This window comes from Malus sylvestris, chromosome 12 (genome assembly GCF_916048215.2).
Source record: "Malus sylvestris chromosome 12, drMalSylv7.2, whole genome shotgun sequence".
Lineage (NCBI taxonomy): Eukaryota > Viridiplantae > Streptophyta > Magnoliopsida > Rosales > Rosaceae > Malus > Malus sylvestris.
Genome location: NC_062271.1, coordinates 25,574,480 through 25,597,227, shown reverse-complemented (window position 1 = coordinate 25,597,227; position 22,748 = coordinate 25,574,480). Strand labels below are relative to the sequence as shown.

At 37.2% G+C, this 22,748-nt stretch overlaps 3 protein-coding genes and 1 non-coding gene across 4 annotated transcripts; all 4 read left to right on the top strand.

Moving 5' to 3' along the window:
* The first annotated feature begins 1,264 nt into the window (after positions 1-1,264).
* On the top strand, positions 1,265-2,505 carry LOC126592299 (uncharacterized). Its single transcript, XM_050258003.1, has 2 exons — positions 1,265-2,390; positions 2,498-2,505. The coding sequence occupies exons 1-2, from the start codon at positions 1,265-1,267 to the stop codon at positions 2,503-2,505; spliced, it is 1,134 nt and encodes a 377-aa protein (XP_050113960.1).
* A 221-nt stretch (positions 2,506-2,726) lies between these two features.
* LOC126592954 (uncharacterized) lies at positions 2,727-3,674 on the top strand. The gene is made up of 2 exons (XM_050258773.1): positions 2,727-3,187; positions 3,276-3,674. Exons 1-2 carry the CDS (start codon positions 2,732-2,734, stop codon positions 3,315-3,317), a joined length of 498 nt encoding a protein of 165 aa, XP_050114730.1. The 5' UTR covers positions 2,727-2,731; the 3' UTR covers positions 3,318-3,674.
* Positions 3,675-6,722: 3,048 nt separating this feature from the next.
* Positions 6,723-6,827, top strand: LOC126594654 (U6 spliceosomal RNA). Its single transcript, XR_007613385.1, has one exon. It is a non-coding gene; the product is annotated as a U6 spliceosomal RNA (small nuclear RNA).
* A 3,758-nt stretch (positions 6,828-10,585) lies between these two features.
* Positions 10,586-21,781, top strand: LOC126592953 (regulatory-associated protein of TOR 1-like). Its single transcript, XM_050258772.1, has 23 exons — positions 10,586-11,331; positions 12,694-12,796; positions 13,284-13,366; positions 13,453-13,611; positions 13,702-13,818; positions 13,944-14,101; positions 14,312-14,466; positions 14,591-14,735; positions 14,817-14,895; positions 15,064-15,165; positions 15,644-15,727; positions 15,827-15,937; positions 16,317-16,670; positions 16,756-16,945; positions 17,190-17,762; positions 18,163-18,483; positions 18,592-18,715; positions 19,165-19,298; positions 19,400-19,545; positions 19,670-19,771; positions 19,918-20,003; positions 20,726-20,810; positions 20,899-21,781. Exons 1-23 carry the CDS (start codon positions 11,035-11,037, stop codon positions 21,235-21,237), a joined length of 4,047 nt encoding a protein of 1,348 aa, XP_050114729.1. The 5' UTR covers positions 10,586-11,034; the 3' UTR covers positions 21,238-21,781.
* Positions 21,782-22,748: the final 967 nt, after the last annotated feature.

Genomic DNA, 22,748 nt, shown 5'->3' with positions numbered 1-22,748 from the left:
GGTATTATCTATGATTAATCTTGCTAAACTAATTAATCTAGCTTATTTATTGTTAGTCTAAAACTGTAACCCAAGAAATAACTTGAAGGGTCTTGGACTCCACTTAATTGGACATATGATATTATGAGTATAGTCCTTATTTACAAGGCAAGGAAAAGAACTTTATACAAACTTAATCCATCTGTGAACAATCCAATCGAACTAAGAAGTCGAAGTAACTTGTGGCGCAAGTAATCAATCCATTTAATAACTAAAAAGAACAATTTGTTTTACAGAGATAACAGTGGTACGCTCAGATTCATATTAGTTTTGATTGCGAGCCTCAACGCCTAACAAATGGCCCATAAAGGCACCATTCAAACCAGAGGCGAAGCTACGTAGGAGCGAAGGGGGGCGTTCGCCCCTCCGCTCGCCGGAAAACAAAGGCAGGAGCGACGCTAGTTCGGCCGGAAACTGGGGAGCACCGGGTTCTGAAACCAGAAACAGATAGCTCTCGGGGAAGACGACCGGGAGGGATTTTTTTTTAATTTTAAAATCCAGGCCAAAACGACGTCGTTTTGAGCCTGGTAAAAAAAATTAAATTTTTTTGGTAAACGACGTCGTTTTGGTTGAATGAAAAAAAAATATATATATAAACGGGGACCACTGGTCCCCATCCATCCCCATCTCAATTCTATTTCAAATTAAAAACCCTTAACCCTATTCCCTATATCCCATCCCATCAGTCCTCCACCCCACCTTTTCCCCCCTTTTCCCCACCCCACACGACAAAACCTTCTGCCTGTAGCAGATTTCACTTTCCATTGGCAGACACATCAGTCTGCAACTGCAAGCACATCTGCACAGCCACTCCAAATTCCAATTAAGGTAAAAAATTTAATTTATTTCAAACCCTAATTGATTATTGAATATAAATTTTTGTATAATTGATGTAGGATTATAGGGTTATACATTATATGGTTATTGATTATAGATTATTCATATGAATACTATGATTATTGATTTTTTTTTTAAGTACATAAAAGAGGACTGATACATTATATATACATTAACATAATGAACCCCAATTCAACTAACTAAAACCCTCATTCAAATGCATTGTTGGTACTTATTAATTACATTCGTAGTCTACATACTCTACTGTAGAATAAAAATTGATTATTCATATGATATGATTGTTGGTACTGATTAATTAAATTCGTAGTCTACTCTAGGACTAAGAGTCTAAGATATATTTGTTTTTCTTTCGTTATACAGTTACGTAATGGAGCGATATTATAAGAAACAGTGCTTAAATCCTTCTCCAAATATTCCGGATAGTCCTCATCTTCCTTCAAATATTCCGGGTAGTCCTCCTCCTCCTTCTAGTATTCCGAGTAGTGCACAACAAAGTGAGATTACTGAGTTGGATGAAATATTAGCTAATCTTCCGGCATACCCTGGACTGAGACGTCGAATGCTTGATTATCCACTCAATTGTCGTGAAGCAATTCGTAGATACTACCTTCAAAAGGAACCTTGTCAACCTAAGTCTCACATCATGCCAAGGAAAGCTAGCGACAATCGATGTTTTATTATAGGTTGGTTTGATAATTTTAAGTGGTTGGAGTATAGTATAGTAAAAGATGCTGCATTTTGCCGTTATTGCTATCTTTTTAAATGTGATTTTGATAAAGCGGGTGGTAGTGGAAGTGATGTCTTCACTACAAAAGGGTTTACAAATTGGAGGAAAGGACCCGAAAATTTTCGAGTCCACGAGGGAGGTGTTGGAAGTCTTCATAATAAAGCTATGCAGCAAGCTAAAGACTTGATGACACAAAAACAACACATTGAAACATTTGTGATCAAGCAAACTGATGAAGCTCGCGTTAATTATCACACTTTACTGAGTGGAGCACTTGATTGCACAAGATGGTTGTTGCGACAAGGTTTGGCTTTTCGTGGGCACGATGAATCTTTGAAATCGAGCAATAGGGGTAATTATATAGAGCTTATGCAATTTCTTGCCGATCATAATGAGAAAGTTAGAAATGTTGTGTTTGAGAATGCTCCCAAGAATCTCAAGTATACTTCTTCCGATATTCAAAAGGATCTTGTTTGTGCTTGTGCTATTGAAACTATTAATGCAATCACTAAAGATATGGAAGGTACATTTTTTTCTCTTTTGGTTGATGGATCACGTGATGCTTCCAATAAAGAGCAAATGGCGGTGGTATTGCGTTATATGAACAAAAAAGGAGAAGCAATTGAAAAGTTTTTGGGTGTTCAACATGTCTCCTCTACAACTAGTAGCTCACTTGAAGAAGCTATTGAGAGATTGTTTGCTACAACAAATTTGAGTATGTCCAAGTTACGAGGACAAGGCTATGATGGAGCTAGTAATATGAGAGGTGAGTTAAATGGTCTTAAAACAAAGATTTTGAACAAATACCCTCAAGCATTTTATATTCATTGTTTTGCACACCAACTTCAACTAGCTCTTGTATTTGTGGCAAAGGAAAATGAGGATGTTGCCAATTTCTTCATCAATGCTAATAGATTGGTGAATCTTATTGGATCTTCGTGCAAGCGTCGTGATGCATTGAGAGAGAAACAACAAGAACAAATTCAAAAAGCTCTTCATCTTGGTAATCTTGAAACGGGTAAAGGGTTAAATCAAGAAAGTAGCCTCATGCGTCCATGTGATACACGGTGGAACTCACATTATGGTACTATAGTTAGTATTATTGTTATGTTTGAAGCCGTGGTGGAGGTGGTTGAATGGATTAAAAGTGATCGCAACCAAGATAATCTCGGTGAAGCTACTGGGTTATTCAAAGACATACAAACTTTTGATTTTGTGTTTCACCTTTTCTTGATGAGACTTATATTGGGAATTACAAATAAGTTATCACAAGCATTGCAAAAGAAAGATCAAGATATTGTGAATGCGATGACGTTAGTGGAAGTATGCAAGCAAAGACTACAATCCTTGAGAGATGATGACTTTGGGGACTTGTTGCATGATGTAGAAAAGTTTTGTGAGGAGCATGATATTGTCATTCCTAACATGGAGGATTTGCATTTCGTACCTGGAAAATCAAGGCGTAAAGCTCCAAAAATCACAAACTTCCATTACTATCGTGTAGACCTCTATTTTCAAGTCCTTGATATGCAACTAAAGGAATTGAATGATCGCTTCAATGAGGTAAACACCGAGTTGCTTCTTTGTATGGCATGTTTGAGTCCAGTGAATAATTTTGCATCTTTTGACAAAGAAAAAATTGTTCGTTTAGCCCAACTTTATCCTCAAGATTTTGATCGTATGGACCTCATGAATCTTCCAATTCAACTTGACAATTACATTCAAGATATGAAGATGCATAGTGAGTTTTCATCATTGAGAGGAATCAGTGATCTTGCAAAAGAGTTAGTGAAGACTGGGAGGTGTGAAAGCTATATGTTAGTGTATAAGCTTCTTACATTGGCTTTGGTGTTACCGGTTGCAACCGCTTCGGTGGAGAGAGCTTTTTCTGCTATGAAGATTGTGAAAACACCATTGCGTAATAAAATGGGAGATCAATGGTTGAGTGATAGCATGGTTGTTTACATTGAGAGAGATGTATTTGCTTTTATTGATAATGAGCCTACTATGCGACGTTTTCATGACATGAAACCTCGTCGACAACAATTGTAATTTGTTTTTATTGATTAATTATGGAAGACATTATTATATACAAAGATTTAGTTGTTGCTTTTTTTTTTTAACCTTGCACTGTTTTAAATTCGCCCCTCCCCCCGAGAAATCCTGGCTTCGCCACTGATTCAAACTAATAACAAACTTATATTGCAATACACCAAGCGGCAAACCTTACCAAAAGGGAGTTGTGCGAGGGACAAATTTAGCCCTAACACGATGAACTGTTATCTTTTGGAAACATATCAATAAGTTTAGGTTTATGCTTCAATAATTGGCTATGATCCTGTAACACGAAGAGTCAACAACTCGTCGTCCCTCGCTCACCACGTATCCTGGCTCTTGCTTGGTTTCTGTCTTATGACCTTATGAATATTTGAGGGGCGTCTCTCTCCATTTGAATATATATAATGCATATGTTAAAATTTTAGTTTATGTACAATTTCCTGAGCATTGCCATAAGTTTGTTCAGTTGCACTTCTGCACAACAATGGCATGCACTTCATTTACACTTCCGACCTCTCTGGCTTCCTCAACTCATAGGCCGAATGACATCTCCGAAGAGCGCCTTCGTGTCCGAAGATTTCACGCCGATTGCTCCATAAGCTCTTGTTTCTGAAATTTCATAGAACCAAATATACAGGAGAAATGGAAAAGGCTTTATGGTATTCAAATGAAGGGCTTTTATGCAATTAACTAATAGTTAGGTTCATATTGATTTTAAGTTTTTTATTAGATAAATTATTTCTGCTCCTTTTTTCACCTCTTGCACCTTTTTTTGGGGCCGCTGTTAAATAAATTAAAGGAAAATCAAAATCTATAATTAAGAATAAATGTACCATTAAGTAAAATCGAAAATAGGATATATAGAAATCATATTTATTTTGTTGTAAGCCTCTGTGAATGTAAGTATTGTAATTAAGAGGCCTATATAAGATAACAAAATTCTTAAGAGTGTTTCAACAGTTAAATTTTAGTTTGTTGTGTTTTTAAACACATATCTGTCAGTTAAAAAGTCTAGAATAAATACTCTAAAATACAAAAGTGTCACCAGATAAAAAGCCTTTTCATTTCCTGCAGTGGTGTGAATCGTGTGATGCACAAAGCAATGAGGAAAAAGTTGGACATGGAAAAAGGTGATGGTAAAGTATTATATTTGGATCATTTTAACATCTTTTATACATTGTGTAAAAAACTGCAGACTTGTAGGTCAACCTTTATCCTTTTGGCTTTTGAGGAGCTTTTATGCTGGTTGGTTTGGTTGTCATTGAGAGAGAGAGAGAGTGTGTGAGTGAAGAAGAAGAAGGATGGCACTGAGTTGATGAGTTGATTCTCCTATAAGCCTTTGTCTACCTCACTTTGATTCTTGTAGGACCCCTTGAAATGCCCTTTATACTTATTCGAATGCTGCACTGCATGTTGGCTGTGTATTGTGGTGCACTGCATGTTGGCTGTGTATTGTGGTGCACTGCATGTTAGTTGTGTATTGTGGATGGCTCAGTTTATGAAGCAATTTGACCTCGATGCATTGCAGCAATCCATGAATTAAAGTTATAACCGTACGTACCATTCCACCACAATTATTACCAATAATTAACTTCACAGCAGATTATGTACAAAATTATGAGAGTTGGACATTCCTAAATTTAATGTTATCTAATTGGAAATTTGATTCGCATGTTTTGAAAGAAAAGTATTTTTAAATTAAAAATTAGTTAAGTCATTCGCAAATCATGTGTCAATATCATAATTAAGCCTTAAATTCTTAGAATTTGAGGTAAACAATTCGAACTTTGCATGTTTTGAAAGAAAAGTATTTTATGACATCGGTGCATGATGTATGAATAGATGATCTTAATAATTAAGATTTGAGAATTCGGTCTCTCGATGTAGTTAGCACAACATACAATACAACACATTTAACGTTTTCACATATACAAAGTCACATGATTAAATTAAGACATTGACATTTCAAGTTCTCGTCTCATGTACAGTCTTCTCCACGTTTGCACTCCACTCAATACGACTGAGGCCAACTCATTAAAAAATATCGCCACATCATTGCAAACAAGAAACCGTCATATCACTCAATGTACACAAATTTCAGAAAATGTTTTGGTGACTGATCGACTCATTGATCAGTAGTCAAGCAATTACGTCATGCTGTTACTGTATTGGGGCCAGCCATCCTCGTTGTTTCAACATCAATCTGTCTTAAAACCCCCGATTTTTTACCAAACCCTAAGACCACACCAATCGCACGGTCAACTCAGTTCAACCCATCCAATTCACGTGGAGTATCATGGCCACGTACGCAACCCTAGTTAACCTGCAAGCATGCCTTCAACACGACATAACTCCAAGCTTTCTTTTTATCTCTCGGATATTTGATGGACTTTTCCAGATATTGCAAACCATAGAAAACGAAAAGGATTGTCTTTTTTTAGGTCATCGAATCAAAACCCCCAATTTTTTACCAAACCCCCCCAATTTTTTACCAAACCCTAAGATCACACAATCGTACGGTCAACTCAGTTCAGCCCAACCAGTTCACGTGGAGTATTGGTGGCCACGAACGCAACCCTAATTATTCTGCATGCATGCCTTCAAAACGACGTAACTCCAAGCTCTTTTTATCTTCAGATATTTGATGCTTTTCCAGATATTGCAAACCCTAGAAAACGAAGAGGATTGTCCATTTTTAGGTCACTGACGTTGATTGGCCTGCGCAGGTTAACTCTTGTTTGTCTAAATACTGGTTTGTTTAGTGTCAATGTCCCTAAAACTAATCACACATTCATATTTCTGTCTTATTCAATCATTAATAGGTGAAGACGATGGGAAATGTTACTGTCAATACTCCACGTGGTTTGCATATATGCCTGCTGTCTCTAAATTAAGCTTCAAACGTTTGAGTGTTGAGTCAAATCCTATATTCTTATTCATGCAAGACAAATTAATGTATTCGGTTGGTGAATTATTAAGGCAAATGACTTCTACATGTACTTTTATTCAGACATGTATGTTTAAGAAAAATATTAAAATGTTTCCTTTAGGGACATCGAAAAAAAATGGGAATGATGCATAGAAGATTAGCATCCTTTCTACACAAAAAATGACACCCATGAATCGAGAAATGATCTAAATTTACAAAAAAAAATGCCAAAATTAACAAAAGAGTGAGAATCACTTTGAAATATTAGTTAGGTAACAATTTATTTTTTTTATTTTCTTTAACTTTATTAAATTATAATAGCAAAAAGCAAAGACGATCAGTCGAGTGATGAGAAGAAAATGAGAGTTTCTCTTCAAATTTTTTTATATATCATTTAGGGGAGAGGATTTTTGAACTAAGCGCATGGGTAAAATCTAACCATGTATACTAGAATATTAGACAACATGAGAAAAAAGTGAGAGTTTAAAATGACTCTCCTTGTTAGTTTTCAAACCACGCATTTTGAAATACAATCGACTTGAGTAATCATTCATTGTTATATTTATATAAAATAAAAAAATTGGAAGGAAGTTAAGTCCATGTTTTTTTTTTCAAACTGCATTTTAATATAATATTTTGAAGACTTATTTGTGAATAACTCTAACCACCACCGCAAACTCTTCACATATATGACAATGTTAAGAACAATATTACAACCGTCTAATTGTCTATTCAAGGCTTATACTTATAAGATTTGTTGGATTTGTTTGTGTTGAATTAGTTATTTAAGGAAAAATATCCTAAACATAGTACCTGTAGGGTGGCTATCCACACATTTTTTTTCAATTTTTAGCCGTTGGAGCGAGATATTAAGATTAAAAAAAACAAAAATTAACAAAGTGTGTATGAAAGGTGAAAAGAAGTGTGTGGATCTATAAAACTGCAAACCTCTAATATTCTTTTGAATCAAAATATGTCACTACCCTTTCATTTTCAATGCACATTTCCAAGTGCATTACTTGGCACTCGGACATTTGCAAAATTAAGATACTGAATGTGATTAACAAGTCTTAATCAGAACAAAACATGACCACTTAATTAATTATATATTATTGTCATGTTATGTATCTTTTGAAATCAAATCGGGAGAATTTGGCATGTCTTTTAACTCCATTGCTTATTTGTTTACTCCATATGTGGACATCGGACGATACAGAAACCGACATGTGGACGGCCTGCTTGTTGCTTAAGCATGCGTATAAGTATATAAATCTTAACTTAAAGCTTTTTTATTTTAAATCAAGTGCTTAATCATCTAGCTAGCTTAGTTTTGTTTCCACAAGGTTGATTGGGACAGAATGAGGTCAGTTGACATGCGTCAGGGCATATGCTTTTATGTTAATCTGTTGAAGCATATCCGCATCAGAGATATTGAGATCAAGCTTTATGGTGCACTACCCTTTTAAATTCATTTTTGATGCGGAAATATGTGTTTATCTCTCTTCTTTTTTTACTTGTCTTCTTAAGAGGTTGCTTGCGAAACAAAAATGATTCCCAACTCGTATTTCATGCTTGTTAAGCTTGTGAGATTAGGTTAATGGCGAAGTTAGAATTTCATCGCATCTTAACATATGCATGATATTGAAGAAGTTATGCGCCTCACACCTCTCCAAAATCACATTTAGCGTTTATATGCCTTGTAATTCATTTTATCAAAAAGTCTTAGAGTTAATAATAATTTTTTTTTAAATGGAGAAAAATTAGGCTAGATTAGTTTTCGGCAATTGTCGCGTGCAGGACACTTATCCTTTCCCAAAGAGGTGAGGACCATTACACCCAGAAGCCCCTGGACGGTCCCTTCTCCAAGAATTTTATTGATAATAAATGAAAGAAAGTAAACAAAAAAGATACATACGGGGTGATTATGCCAAGACCCGCAAAGAAAAAAAGATCAAACGAAAACGATAATAAGGACAAAATGAAATGTCACGAGCATGAGTAGAGGCTACAAAATCTAAAATCGTGGACCATTAGTAATAAGCATAACTATCTACCGCAAAGAAGTTAAAGTATCTGCAACCTGATTTTCTTATCTATAAATATGTGTACAAATAAATTGCATTTGACGAATTTACCAGAGATAATTTTTCCAATCCACCATAAGAAACCACGAGACTGCGTTAGAAACCTTAAAAACATATCAAGGTCGACAATAGAAATTGAAATAAAGATTAGTGAAATTACTGACCCCCTATCTACACCATTCCGTTCGACTACAAGTGCGGAGCCAGAAAATACGCGGTGAAGACGGCTTTGAATAGTAAAATATGATATCAAATAACTTAAATGAATTGATAGTAATTGAATGGAAAACCATATTTTCACTACTCTTATGCCATCTTATTCCTGCATATTTTCTTCAATTTTCAAAAATATTAATGCTGTGATCTAATTCTTTTGTTAATAATAAGCAACCAAAGCAAATCCAAAATTTCAATATTTCCTTTAACATAATGCTCATCAATTTTTTTAAAACTTAATTAGACACCTCAAACATTTTTAATTTGACTAATATTTTGTAAGGATGATCTCAAAAGTGCAACTTGAAAATGATAGTGTTATTTACACACTCATTTTTATCACTCACACACCCTTGTTAATGTTTTGTCATTGATCTTATTCGATTTGATTGCCCAAAAATTAAGATGCATATATAAGAAGTAAAAATAAGTGTGCAGATAACATTACCCCTTTTAAAGACAATTTGGATAATTAAAGTTCGATATGGAATGGACCCCATAACTAATCCTCATGTTTACTCAAAAATAAATATCCCTTTAGATAAAAAACCTGTAACTTAAAAATAAAAGTGAAGCTAGAATATGTTTGAAATACCAAATGAGTTGATATGTGTGATGAAGTTAGAATTAAGTGCTTAGATTCAACGGTAGAGAACCAAACATGTGGCCGACGATCAAATCATGAAATTGGGACTTGGGAGACGAGGTTCCTTCCTAAACTAGGAGGAGAGGGGAGGAGACACACACACCCCCACAAGAATAATTATAATTCCTTGTTTTAAATGTGCAATGTAAGCATCTTCAATAAACACCTCAACATACTCGTGGGCACCTTCTTTTTGAGTTGCCTATGCCCAACAAGACATTGGTTGGCTAATCCCTTCACCTTCAGTACTATTTTTACTTTTGGGTTATTTGGATTTATACCAGAAGAAAGAAAAAGAAAGTGTCTTTACAACAACTCATTTTAATCTTTCCGTCAATTATGTACCTTTAAACTAATCTCAATTACGAGGAAGAAATTTACATTTAGGTGCTTGTCAGAGGAAGCGTTTAGTTCTAGTCATCTTGCTTACATCTTAATTAATCTCTCTACACATATATATTTTTTTAACTAAAAACGACAATGAGATTCCTCTCATAATTGGTTTGTCTCGTGTCTTTATAACTACATGATTTTTACCATCTAATTTTTTAAATACAAAATCAACATTAACTATACTTTAAACGTGTTTTTCTTTATGTTTTTAAGAATCATCAAAGCAAACAATTAAACAGACCCATAACGGTCAAAAGTGATGATAATCCTTAACGGTAAGAGCGATGATAATTACGTAACATAAATTTGTTTTCACAAACATACAAGTATGATTATTTGAACTTTAAACACACATTTCATAGAGATTAATATTCTATCACTGAAATCATAAGTTTCTGCGATATCCGCCTCAAAGTTAACTAATCGAAAATACAATTGAAGTATATGAAGATAGAGCAACATAATTTTTTTTTTCTTCCTTATATAGTGTTTGCAGAGGACTAATGGTTAGAAATAGCAAAAAATTGATACGACCCGTACCCGGACCCGGAAAGTAGTTCGGTGGACAGAGGACAAAATTGGAAATAAAGAAAATTAGAAGAACAAACGCACTCGGCACTCTCTCTCTCTCTCTCTCCTCTTTCTCTCTCTAAACAAATCCGTATTTTTGTGTTTCTGAGTTTTTTTGTTTGTTTGTTTTTTAGTTTCCTCGCTGTGCCGCCACTGTTTTATGCGCCTCCATCATCCTCTTCGTCGCCGCCTAGGGTTTCTAGGGTTTTCAGAGGGATTTTCCGGGGCTTTCCGAGCTGGATTCTCTCTCCTTCCTCAGGCGAATCTCCATGCGCCGCTGGTTCAGCGGCTTCGTTGATTAGACGTCCTCCCAACCACCACCGCACTCTCCTCCGCCCGCTCCCCTCCTCACCCGCTACTCCTCCTTCTCCTCCTCTTCCGCGGCCGCCGCTCCCCTCTTAGCTTCTCTCGAAACCAATAATCCTAGGTTTTCAGTGATTCCATTTGGTTATTTCTGGGCATGGTTGTTCAATTGATTGCTTCTCTGTTTATGCTCTGAGGGTTTTCGATTTGAATGGCATTGGGGGATTTGATGGCCTCCCGGTTTTCGCAATCCTCGGTGGTGGTGGTCTCCAGCCAGTTGGACGACTGCGCGTCCAGCCACGATGACGGAGATTTGAGCTCGCAGAGAAGGGAATCAGAAACTGCCAGTAGTAGCTATGGAAATGCCACCGCTACCACCGCCACAAGCTTGGCCTACTTGCCCCAAACCACTGTATTGTGTGAACTTCGGCACGATGCTTTCGAGGCTTGCGTGCCCACCGGACCATCGGATAGTGGTTTAGTATCGAAATGGCGGCCTAAAGACCGAGTAAGCCCCTTTTTTCAGTACATGCTATTCATTTTTCTCATGGCATAAATTCGTTGTTAAAGTTGTATTTGTTAGATAATTTGACAGGAAAAGATGTCTCATTTCAGTTTAGTATGCTAGTGGCTTACTTATTTCTGAAACTGAAATCTGTAGATCAAATCCCTGCAATTCAAATTAAAGTTGTTATGAAAAATTGTTAATTTTTTTTATGTAAAAATCAGGTATTTGTATTCTGGCTAGGAAGTTTTAACATTCCCTCGCTAATTTTGTTCCTCTGAATTCGTAATCATCAGATACTTTGGTGGTACAACCCAACAACTTGGTTTTGAATTAGGTTTCGATCACTGGGTTGTTTGAATAATTCCATTTTTAGTTTGATAGGAAAGAAAAGTTTGTCAATTTCTCATATTTAGGTCTCGATCAATGGGGAAAGAAAAGTTTGTCAATTTCTCATATTTAGGTCTCGATCAATGGGAAGTGACTTTCACACTTCTAGATTTCTCCTTCTGGGAACTCCTGCTTGTAAGGACGGGTTTTTCTTTTTCCTGCCCTCTTAATGGCCAGGTTCCTTTCAGTTGGCACTAGTTTTTGTTGCTGCGCGTTCCATTCAAACCTCCCACAGATACGTGACGTTTTCTTTTTGCAATTTGTTACAGAAGGATGTGTGACTATCCTGAGAATTTAAACCACCATTACTTGTATGATGTATCACATGACAAGAAGAATTAGTACAATGGTTGGTGAACTTTGATTCGAGAAAAATGATTTTGTATGGTTTTGAAATGTCTATGATTAATCCCATGTTCTTTACTCAATTATGGAGACCAATAAAGGACACAACTTCTGCTTTTATCTTTGTTTTCAAATTTTCATTGCGCGAACCATTAGAAATCTTGAACACTTTTCTTATGCAGTTTTACCAGTGATCATAAGTGGGTTAGGGGTAGTAATGGAAGTCACACAGATAGCCTAGGTGCCCCTTGCGGTCTAGCCTGTAGGTGACTTTGGTGGCACTGTCATTGATGGTTAAACTATTATCTGAGGAAAACCTGATCTTTATTTAGGATTTTAGAATATAGCACTAATTTTTCTTGTAGAATTGCTAATTTAGTTTTTTTTGTTATGAACTTTCAACCCTATTCTTCAACGACGGCATTGAAGGAATTATTAAATATAACCGTTTCCTTTAAAAAACACAGTGACAATATTCTTTCAGGGGATGGCCAAAGCTTAAAGTAATTCTTACTTGGAGCTATTTGATTTGTTGAACTTAGTTTCTTATTTTTGTTCTGACCGAAGACGCTCACAATATTGTACTGGTTAATTGTGCTTATTTTAGTTTAACTTTCAACTTCTTTGCAGATGAAGACGGGATGTGTAGCTCTGGTATTATGTTTAAACATTAGCGTTGATCCGCCCGATGTAATTAAGATATCTCCCTGTGCCAGAATGGAGTGCTGGATAGGTGCTTTTACACTGCTGATTTTTACTCTTGCTTTAGTTTGTTGGTAGTGTATTGGTTATTAATTCTGTTCTTTAACCGTTTGGGTTGTCTTATTGAGTTTCTTACTTGTTGGACTTGGTATAGTGTGCGTGAGTTCTAGGTTCTCTTATTCATTTTCAATACCAAAGCACCCTTGGCATGCTATGGCTAATAATTCTACAGTGCATGACGTAAAAGATTGATTTAAGTTTCACTAAATATGACATATTCCTTAGTGGAGTTTGAATTTATCTTTTGTTAACATCTTCTTGTACCCATTATTAAATATAATAGTAAATACATGTTGCCAAGAGGAAATGATACACAGTTGTGGGTCTACAAGCATTATAACTTAGACACAACCAAACACTTTTATTTTTATTTTCCCTTTGGCAACAGAATGTTTTTGGATATTATATTTTTTTGTTTGTCAAGTTTACCATTCTGTTAACATTTTTTCTGTCTTCAGATCCATTTGCAATGGCTCCACAAAAAGCTCTTGAAACAATTGGTAAAACCTTGAGTCAACAGTACGAAAGGTGGCAACCAAGGGTGAGATGGTTTTTGTTTTCTTTGTGCATGCTGTTAATTTTGTTGTCTAAATTAAACTTTAATTTTGTTTGATATTATGCGACCAGGCTCGCTACAAGGTTCAGCTTGATCCTACGGTAGAAGAAGTGAAGAAACTTTGTAATACATGCCGCAAATATGCCAAGTCCGAGAGAGTTCTTTTCCATTATAATGGACATGGTGTACCCAAGCCAACTGCTAATGGTGAAATTTGGCTCTTTAATAAGGTTCTTACCAATTTGAAGCCTGCTGTTTTGTTCCTTGCTATCTTTAAATAATGCTTTTGTAGTTCTCATTTAGTTTTTTATTGGGTGCAGAGTTATACACAGTATATCCCCTTGCCAATTAGTGACCTCGATTCTTGGTTGAAGACACCTTCAATATATGTGTTTGATTGTTCTGCTGCTGGGATGATAGTCAATTCTTTCATTGAGGTATCCTACAGTGCAGTTATGAATGTTTATGTAAATTTGATATTGAGGTTTCCAAGATGTCCGAACTGGTATTATTAATTCGATAGTATAGACTTCAATGTAATAGTTGGATTTTTTTTGGTTAGCTTCATGATTGGGGTAGCTCTAGCTCATCTGGATCTGCAAGGGATTGTATCCTGCTAGCGGCTTGTGAAGCACACGAGACTCTTCCACAGAGTGCTGAATTTCCTGCTGATGTGTTTACTTCTTGCCTCACAACTCCCATCAAGATGGCATTAAGATGGTGAAGCTTGTTCTCCTTGTTTTGTTACAAGAAGTGATTATCGGTCTTAAGTTTTGTCTACTGTTAGGAGTTGTACTTCATCCACTAGGCTGTTTGTACAATTACTGTCATTGATTATAATTTCTCCTGCTTTCACTTTTTGTTTCTCTCCTTGTTATGTTCTAGCATTCTATATGGTTCTACTTATTGGATTGTTATGTATTCTCTCAGGTTCTGCACACGATCATTACTTCATGAATCTCTTGATTATTTGCTAATAGATAAAATCCCTGGCCGCCAAAATGACCGGAAAACACTTTTGGGCGAGTTGAATTGGATTTTTACTGCAGTCACTGATACGATTGCATGGAATGTTCTCCCTCACGGTAGGTTTTTTTCTTTCCAATGTAGTGGTCTGCTGTACCATTATCCAATGTTTTTGAACTGGATGTTCATTTATGTCTGTTTTGGTGATGGTACATCGATCTAATACTCAGTTCTGTGTTGCAGATCTTTTCCAGAGACTGTTCAGACAAGACCTGCTAGTTGCCAGCCTTTTTCGCAATTTTTTACTTGCTGAGCGAATTATGCGATCCGCAAATTGCTCTCCGATCTCTCACCCACAGTTGCCTCCAACCCATCAGCATCATATGTGGTACTAAAGGAGAAAATTTTCAGTCATGCTTCATATGTTAGTTAAATCAATTGTCACCTCTTTTGCTTATGCTAACTGCAGGGATGCATGGGACATGGCTGCTGAGATATGCCTTTCTCAGCTTCCACTATTGGTTGAGGATCCTAATGCGGAGTTCCAGGTGTGCTTCTGGGTTCTTTTTATGCAAGTTTGTTGCTTTTTTTTATTTTATGCAGTTAGGTTCCTCACAGTGTTATGTGGAATTAGATATTTGTATAACTTTCCTGTTTGGTATTTTTGTGACATGCCTGACATTGACTTTGATCGTTATATTTTTGCTTTATTCCAGCCAAGCCCATTTTTCACTGAGCAGTTGACTGCTTTTGAGGTATGGCTTGACCATGGGTCTGAAAACAAGAAACCACCAGAGCAATTGCCTATTGTTCTTCAGGTGTGATATTATATTTATCACTTTTTAGTTTGGTTTACTAAAGCTTTCTGGGATATAGGTATTATGTACGCTTTCTTTATATCATGTCTAATTGCTTTTGTTTTTAAAGTGGGCTGAAAATAGTCATCTTTAGGTTGTTTGTATCCTGTTTTGAGGCATTGATATAAAGTTCCTTAATTAGGTGTATTTGGTAACAGTACCTTATTTGTAAACCCAGCTGTGAAATAACTGGGCAAAATTACATGGTAGTCCTAGGGAGTATTGGTTGAGTTCATTTCTATTGAGATGATAACAGAGTAGTGCCATGGACTGTAAGTTGTGGTGGTGTAATTTGGCTTGTAGAGCAGTTCTACTTTTCTTCGTTATGTTGATTCAACTTGCTGGTTTGTTATTCATCATGTATCATTGTATTAAGTTCATTCTTTGCCTGTTTTTTTTTTCCTTAATAACCCCTGACTGAATAACATCTGTATTTAAGGTGTTACTTAGTCAATGCCACCGATTTCGAGCTCTGGTTCTTCTGGGAAGATTCCTTGATATGGGACCCTGGGCTGTAGATCTGGTATGTGTTGTCATTTGAAAATGTTCTGTCTTGTTATCTCTATGTTGGTTGAGAACAATATTTTGATGTTCTTTAAAAATTTCACATTTCTGTTTTTAGGCCTTGTCTGTTGGGATATTTCCGTATGTTCTGAAGCTGTTACAAACAATGACACCTGAACTACGACATATTCTTGTATTTATATGGACAAAAATTCTTGCTCTTGATAAGGTATGCCTAGATTACTGCAGCACATTCTTTCTCCAGATGTTTATAATTGCTATAATTGTGACATGCTCTTCATAAGAATTTGCTACTGTCACATACTATCTTGATACCTGCTTCTAATCTTAGAATTTGCTACTGTTACATACTATCTTGATACCTGCTTCTAATCTTAGGCATTGATGTCTCCATATCAAAACTCCCTGTCATCAACAATTTGCGAAGCATGTGCTTCTTTGCTTTTTTCCTGATGGGTTGTGAACTGAAGATTTATTTTTGATCCATTTTTGCTTATAAGTTCCTTTCTGGTGCCATATGCCTGCCCCCCTTCAGTTTCTCAGTTAGTACCACAGTAGTAATCACCCTTTTTTTTGTGTGGAATCAGTCATGTCAGGTTGATCTAGTGAAGGATGGGGGTCATACATATTTCATTAGGTTTCTTGATAGTATGGAAGCATATCCAGAACAACGTGCAATGGCTGCTTTTGTTTTAGCTGTAATTGTCGATGGGCATAGACGTGGGCAGGAGGCTTGTCTTGAAGCAGATTTGATACATGTTTGCTTGAAGCACCTTCAGGGTCCAACTCTAAATGATACACAGACAGAACCACTATTTCTTCAGTGGCTTTGCCTCTGTCTGGGAAAGCTGTGGGAGGATTTTACAGAGGCCCAAATATTTGGTTTGCAGGCAGATGCCTATTCAATATGTGCTCCTCTACTTTCTGAGCCCCAACCAGAGGTAAACTTTGACTATATAGACTCTATTATTAACCAATGACATTTTTGGGTTCTGTAACTTAGTCACTGAGATTGTTCTATTTCAGGTTAGAGCTTCTGCTGTTTTCGCACTGGGTACCCTTCTTGATGTGGGTTCAGGCTCATGTAGAGATGGCGTTGGTGGAGAAGAAGAAAACGATGATGATGAAAAGATTAGAGCTGAAATTAGTATTATTAGAAGTCTATTAAGTGTTGCTTCGGATGGCAGCCCTCTGGTCAGGGCCGAAGTTGCTGTTGGTATGTGATTAGCGATCTGATAATCAGTTAATCATACTCGTTTGTTTGGAATTTTATTGCTTTTGGGTAATAAATATGCACTAGATTTTCTGTCACCAGTACATACCGTAGTGTTCTTTCCTTTCCTTCTTTCCCCTCATTCAAAACAACAGCGGGATTGTTTTACGGGGCCCTGAGATTTAATTAATCATCAAGAGATTTCTTGTAGGAATTTGATTTGAGTAAACTTGTATCTTCTTTGCAGCACTGGGACGCTTTGCCTTTGGCCACAACAAGCACCTCAAGTCAATAGCTGCTGCATATTGGAAACCACAATCTAATTCTCTTTTGAATTCCTTCCCCTCTTTGGCTCATATTAAAGGTTGTGTTGTTTCATCTCAAATTGGTCCACTGTTGAGAGGAACCAATGATAACTCATTGGGTCGAGATGGGAGAGTCTCCACCAGCAGCCCTCTAGCTAGTTCTGGAATTATGCATGGATCACCATTGTCTGACGATTCATCTCATCATTCTGATTCTGGAATATTAAATGATGGTGTGAGCAATGGTGTTGTCAACCACTCAACACCTAAACCCCTGGACAATGCAATGTATTCGCAGTGTGTATTGGCTATGTGTACCTTAGCCAAGGATCCATCTCCACGCATTGCAAGCCTTGGTAGGCGGGTTTTGGCCATTATAGGGATTGAACAAGTGGTGGCCAAACCCGTAAAGTCCACTGGTAACAGTGTTCGACCTGGTGAATCCATTACAGCAACTCCGACTCCCAGTTTTGGTGGATTAGCTCGGTCTTCTTCATGGTTAGATATGAATGGAGGTAACGATATGAGAATTACTTACTTTTTCTTCCAGACATTCTCCTTTTAATTAAGGGAACTTTAACGAAAAGCACCCGGTACTGTTCACTTTAACGAAAAACCACATTTTAACACTAAAAAGTCAATCCTGGTACTATTCACTTTACCCTTTATTTTGTCCTTATCATTAAAACTCAAAGTTTTCAAGCCCTTTTCATTAGTTTTCCTTTTAATTAATTGCAGGTTCTAACATTAGTATATTAAAACATCAAATGGAGCTGGGGGGTAAAAAATATCTTGGAAGTTATTCTTTAACCTGACATTGAGCTCCATTTGATGTTGGTGATGTATGGTATCGCTGGTTAGTTTAATCTATCTATGCACTTCCAGTCTTTTTGTTTAGTAACCGATTTTTGACAGGTCACATGCCATTCCGAACTCCTCCTGTCAGCCCTCCTCAGCCAAATCACTTAACTGGAATACGGAGAGTATGCTCTTTAGACTTCAGGCCTCATCTAATGAGTCCAGATTCTGGATTAGCGGATCCACTTTTAGGTTCTGGGGGAACTTCTGGAGCCTCGGAACGCAGTTTTCTTCCTCAATCAGCCATCTACAATTGGGGTTGTGGGCACTTTTCCAAGCCACTTCTCATTGTCGCGGATGACAGTAAAGAAGTACTAAGTAGAAGAGAGGAGAGAGAAAAATTTGCCTTGGAGCACATTGCTAAATGCCAGCACTCTTGTTGGTTTTCTTCTCTAATTCCTCCTTTTGCTCTTTTATCTTTTATTTTTGTTTATCATTATTTAGGCTCTTTTGTGGAATTAATGTATCTTCCATGTTCGTGGTCAGCTGTGAGCAAGCTTAATAATCAAATTGCTAGCTGGGACACCAAGTTTGAGACGGGTACAAAAACAATCTTGCTGAAACCATTTTCTCCTATTGTGGTCGGTGCAGACGAGAATGAGCAAATCAGGTGCGTAGGTCATCACTTTTTTAAAATTTCACCTTTTAATATTTATGTAATGTGGGTAATATTCATTCTATGTTTTCTTTATTCGTCACGATAAACTTTCACAGACAGGAACAGCTGTGATTGAAATAGTCATTAAGTCATATGAAATTGTCTTTTTCTTCGGTTGTTTAGTTTGGTTTTGTACGATTATTAATAGGTATCCTTTTAATATATGCATCAATATTTGATGAATGATGGAGGGTTGCTTCCTTTGAAAAATGAAATGGCCTCTCTTTGTCAAACTATGAGGTTTTGTTTGGGTTTTGGGTAACCATTGGGTGCATATGCATTCTTGTATGAGTGAATTTGGTTCATGTTGCTAATATTTATTGATTACCCTAAGTGTTTTACTATGTAGTCTAGTAAAAATATGATGGTATGTTTATGTTTTGGTGGTTATTTCTTCATAGGGTGTGGAATTACCAAGAGCAAAAGGAGGCTACCCTTCTCAACAGCTTCAATAATCATGATTTTCCTGACAAAGGAATCTCCAAGCTCTGCCTTGTCAATGAGCTTGATGACAGCTTGCTTCTTGCTGCTTCAAGTAATATTCTATACTACTGAAAAATTAGCTTCTTCGTCAGGAAGGGTGCTATTGTTGAACCTTTCTAAATAAGTTGCACCTTTTTGCGGTCATATAATTAGGTGATGGAAACATTCGAATTTGGAAAGATTACACTTTGAAGGGTCAACAGAAGCTTGTCACTGCATTTTCTTCAATTCAAGGTCATAAACCTGGGGTGCGAAGTTTGAATGCTGTTGTGGATTGGCAACAACAATCTGGATATCTGGTACTTCCTCTCTGTAAGATGTAATACGTTAGGGCTACAGGATAAGTTCTGTTTCAAATTTTGTGATTCTTGGTCTTTGTTGTGAATAATATTTTGATTACTTCTGCATTGCTTCATTTGCTAGTATGCTTCTGGCGAACTATCATCCATTATGCTTTGGGATCTGGATAAAGAGCAGCTTATTAATTCTATTCCTTCTTCATCAGATTGTAGCATCTCAGCCCTGGTGAGTTTTTACCACCTCAACTTACTTTCGACATCTGAATTTACAGCTGTAGTTTATCAATTTACAGACGTATGGATTTGACTATTGATTTTGCAATCTAGAAAATGAATGGTGTAATAATGACTGATTCCTGCATTGTCTGTTAGTCTGCTTCTCAAGTTCACGGGGGTCACTTTGCAGCTGGCTTTGTAGATGGTTCTGTCAGACTTTATGATGTGCGAACTCCTGAAATGTAAGCTCTTCATGTCTCCTGTGGCAAATATATGACTTGTGTTCCTTGTGAAAGTGTTGCAACTAACTGCAAATGATAAGTGACAAATAGTTAGATTTGCAGACCTAGATGTACAATTTCTTTAAGGCCTTGTTGGGTCCTTAGGATTGGATCACCCACTGTATTCGAGGTATTTAAAGGTAGAGGCAGATAATTTTTTATGTTGGGGATCATACATGAAGATGAAGTAAACTTATTCCTTCTGATCCCTTTCTTTTTTTTGGGTGGGGTTGGGAGGGGGGGCTTGTTGGGTCCTTAGGATTGGATGACCCACTGTATTAGAGGCAGATAATTTTTTATGTTGGGGATCAGACATGAAGTTGAAGTAAACTTATTCCTTCTAATCCCTTTCTTTTTTTTTTGGGTGGGGTTGGGAGGTGTTGGAATGGATGAGTAATCCATCTTAGGCCTTCAAGTTGGACTCAATTTTTTTCGTCTCTTCCTCCAACATGTCTTGGATATAGTGGGGGTATCCAATCCTAGCGGCCAAAAGAGGCCTATTATATGTGTGGCAAAGGATACACTCTTCATGTCTGGTTCTGTCACTGTACATAAACAATAAATGTATTATGCTACTGTGTTTGAGTTCAGCTCCTCACTGAACTTGGATTTCTTAATGTGGTGCTGATTATTTGCTAAGCTAGTGTTTTGAGCTGTTTTACTTGTGTGTTTGTAAATCTTAGGCTTATCTGTTCAACCCAGCCACACACTCAGAAGGTGGAAAGAGTTGTGGGGATCGGCTTTCAACCCGGGCTTGATCCTTCCAAGGTAAGTGAGAGAGATCCTTGTTTGATATTGTTTCTGAAGTTATTCCGATAGAAAGTGAAACTTAGATGATATTCTCATCTTCATCCAGATTGTAAGTGCATCTCAAGCTGGTGACATTCAGTTCCTTGATATCAGAAACGGCAGGGATGCCTACCTCACAATTGAAGCTCATCGGGGTTCACTGACTGCTTTAGCTGTTCATAGGCATGCCCCAATCATTGCCAGTGGCTCGGCCAAACAGCTCATAAAAGTCTTCAGTTTGGAGGGTGAACAATTAGGCACAATAAGATACTACCCTTCCTTTATGGCCCAAAAGATTGGTCCTGTTAGTTCCCTAGCCTTCCATCCCTACGAAGTGCTGCTTGCAGCTGGTGCTGCAGATGCTTGCGCATCCATTTATGCTGACGACAACTCTCAAGCCAGATGAGAATTGTAATTCTATCCTCACGGTATGATAAGGCTTTCTTTCAAAATGAAGGCAGTGCAAGTGGATCGACTTCAATTCCCATCTTGCCGTTGCATATCACTCGGGGATGGCATTCGGACCATTGTGTGATGTAACATTCCACTGCCCCGATTCTTCTTCAACGTCAATGGGTGGATCTTGAAGCATCGGTACGTTGCTTTCTACCGATTGTGTATGCTATAATATTCGTTAGCCTCCGGCAGAGGGTCACAGTTGTGGGGAATAAATTCCTGCATATTTATTGGAGGCTCTGGAAAATAATCTGTTATACAGGTAAATGCATGTAAATATCCTTTTCGTTTTGGTGTGTTCATTTTTTCCCCTTTCCCTTTGTTCGATTTGTAAAAACAACGCACATTAATTGATCATAATCGTAGATGTTGACGCGGGTAATTATGTTTGTGTTGAATTCGATAATCTCGCGTTTGCTCATCATGTAATGTATTCTGTTGAGGTTTTAAGCCGCTTTGCCCTTGGAATTAATCGTCATGTAACTTGTAATCAACTCATGAGTCATTTCCCTTGTGTTTGTTCTATGTTTTGTCCTCGGATACTTGTGCCCTAACGAAATGTACCTTGTGCTCCTGGGCAAAAATTATTACGGCGTTGTATGGTGAACAAACTGAGTTTTATTTTTTCTTGGAAAATGGCGGGGGTGTGGAATTCACAAAGTCTGATTGTTGCCAAAAAAAAAAAAAAAAAGAACAAAAAATTGAAACGATTGACATATCAACATAACGTGTATTAAATATATATAGTACATATGCGTATTACATATGTAAAGTACATTGAGTTTTAAAAACGTCTAATTTAATGATTTTATTTTATTTTTTAAAAAGGGGGACAACCGATGACAAGTTACGGTTATCTACCATTTTCGGGCCCAGTGAGACTATGGGGAATTTTATCATGCCCGTGCCCACAATCAAGCAGATTCACCAGCTCGGACCATCAAACCCGGGATCTTCCACATTTTTTTGTTAATTGAGGAGCCGCAGTCTTTACCTTTACCATTGAGCAACTTGCTCTGGTTCAATTTAATGAATTATATTGAGCAAATCTAGTAGGAGCACTAATTTACCTGGTGTACAACAGGCTTGACTGCTTAAATATAGCATGATCACGACATTTTAAAGCATTCAGACATTATGATTGCTGAAAGTTATGTTGACGGTGCTTGGCTCAAAGATCTCAGCCTCGATGGAATTGGCATCGCCATCAGGGATTCTCAAGGCAAATGTAGATTGCTGCCACTCGCATCATTAAAAATGTTCTCTCCGCTCCAAATCGAGGTGTTGGCTGTCCGAGAAGGGCTTGAGTTGGTAATAGAAAAGGGGTTTACACAAGATTATTTTTGAAAGTGATTCGCTTCATACTATTTTAGTGATTCGAGATCCTTCTATGAACGTCTCTCTTATGGGACCTATCCTTGAGGACGCCAAGTGTCACTTAGTTTGACCCTTGATCTTCTC

What these genes read in the sequence shown, in the direction of transcription:
- LOC126592299 (XM_050258003.1), top strand. Translation starts at nt 1,265, where the DNA reads ATGGAGCGATATTATAAGAAACAGTGCTTAAATCCTTCTCCAAATATT.
- LOC126592954 (XM_050258773.1), top strand. Translation starts at nt 2,732, where the DNA reads ATGTTTGAAGCCGTGGTGGAGGTGGTTGAATGGATTAAAAGTGATCGC. An exon ending in TGAATGATCGCTTCAATGAG is followed by an intron (nt 3,188 to 3,275) that starts GTAAACACCGAG and finishes TTGTTCGTTTAG; the next exon opens with CCCAACTTTATCCTCAAGAT.
- LOC126592953 (XM_050258772.1), top strand. Translation starts at nt 11,035, where the DNA reads ATGGCATTGGGGGATTTGATGGCCTCCCGGTTTTCGCAATCCTCGGTG. An exon ending in ACGAAAGGTGGCAACCAAGG is followed by an intron (nt 13,367 to 13,452) that starts GTGAGATGGTTT and finishes TTATGCGACCAG; the next exon opens with GCTCGCTACAAGGTTCAGCT. An exon ending in CTTGCTTCTTGCTGCTTCAA is followed by an intron (nt 19,299 to 19,399) that starts GTAATATTCTAT and finishes TCATATAATTAG; the next exon opens with GTGATGGAAACATTCGAATT.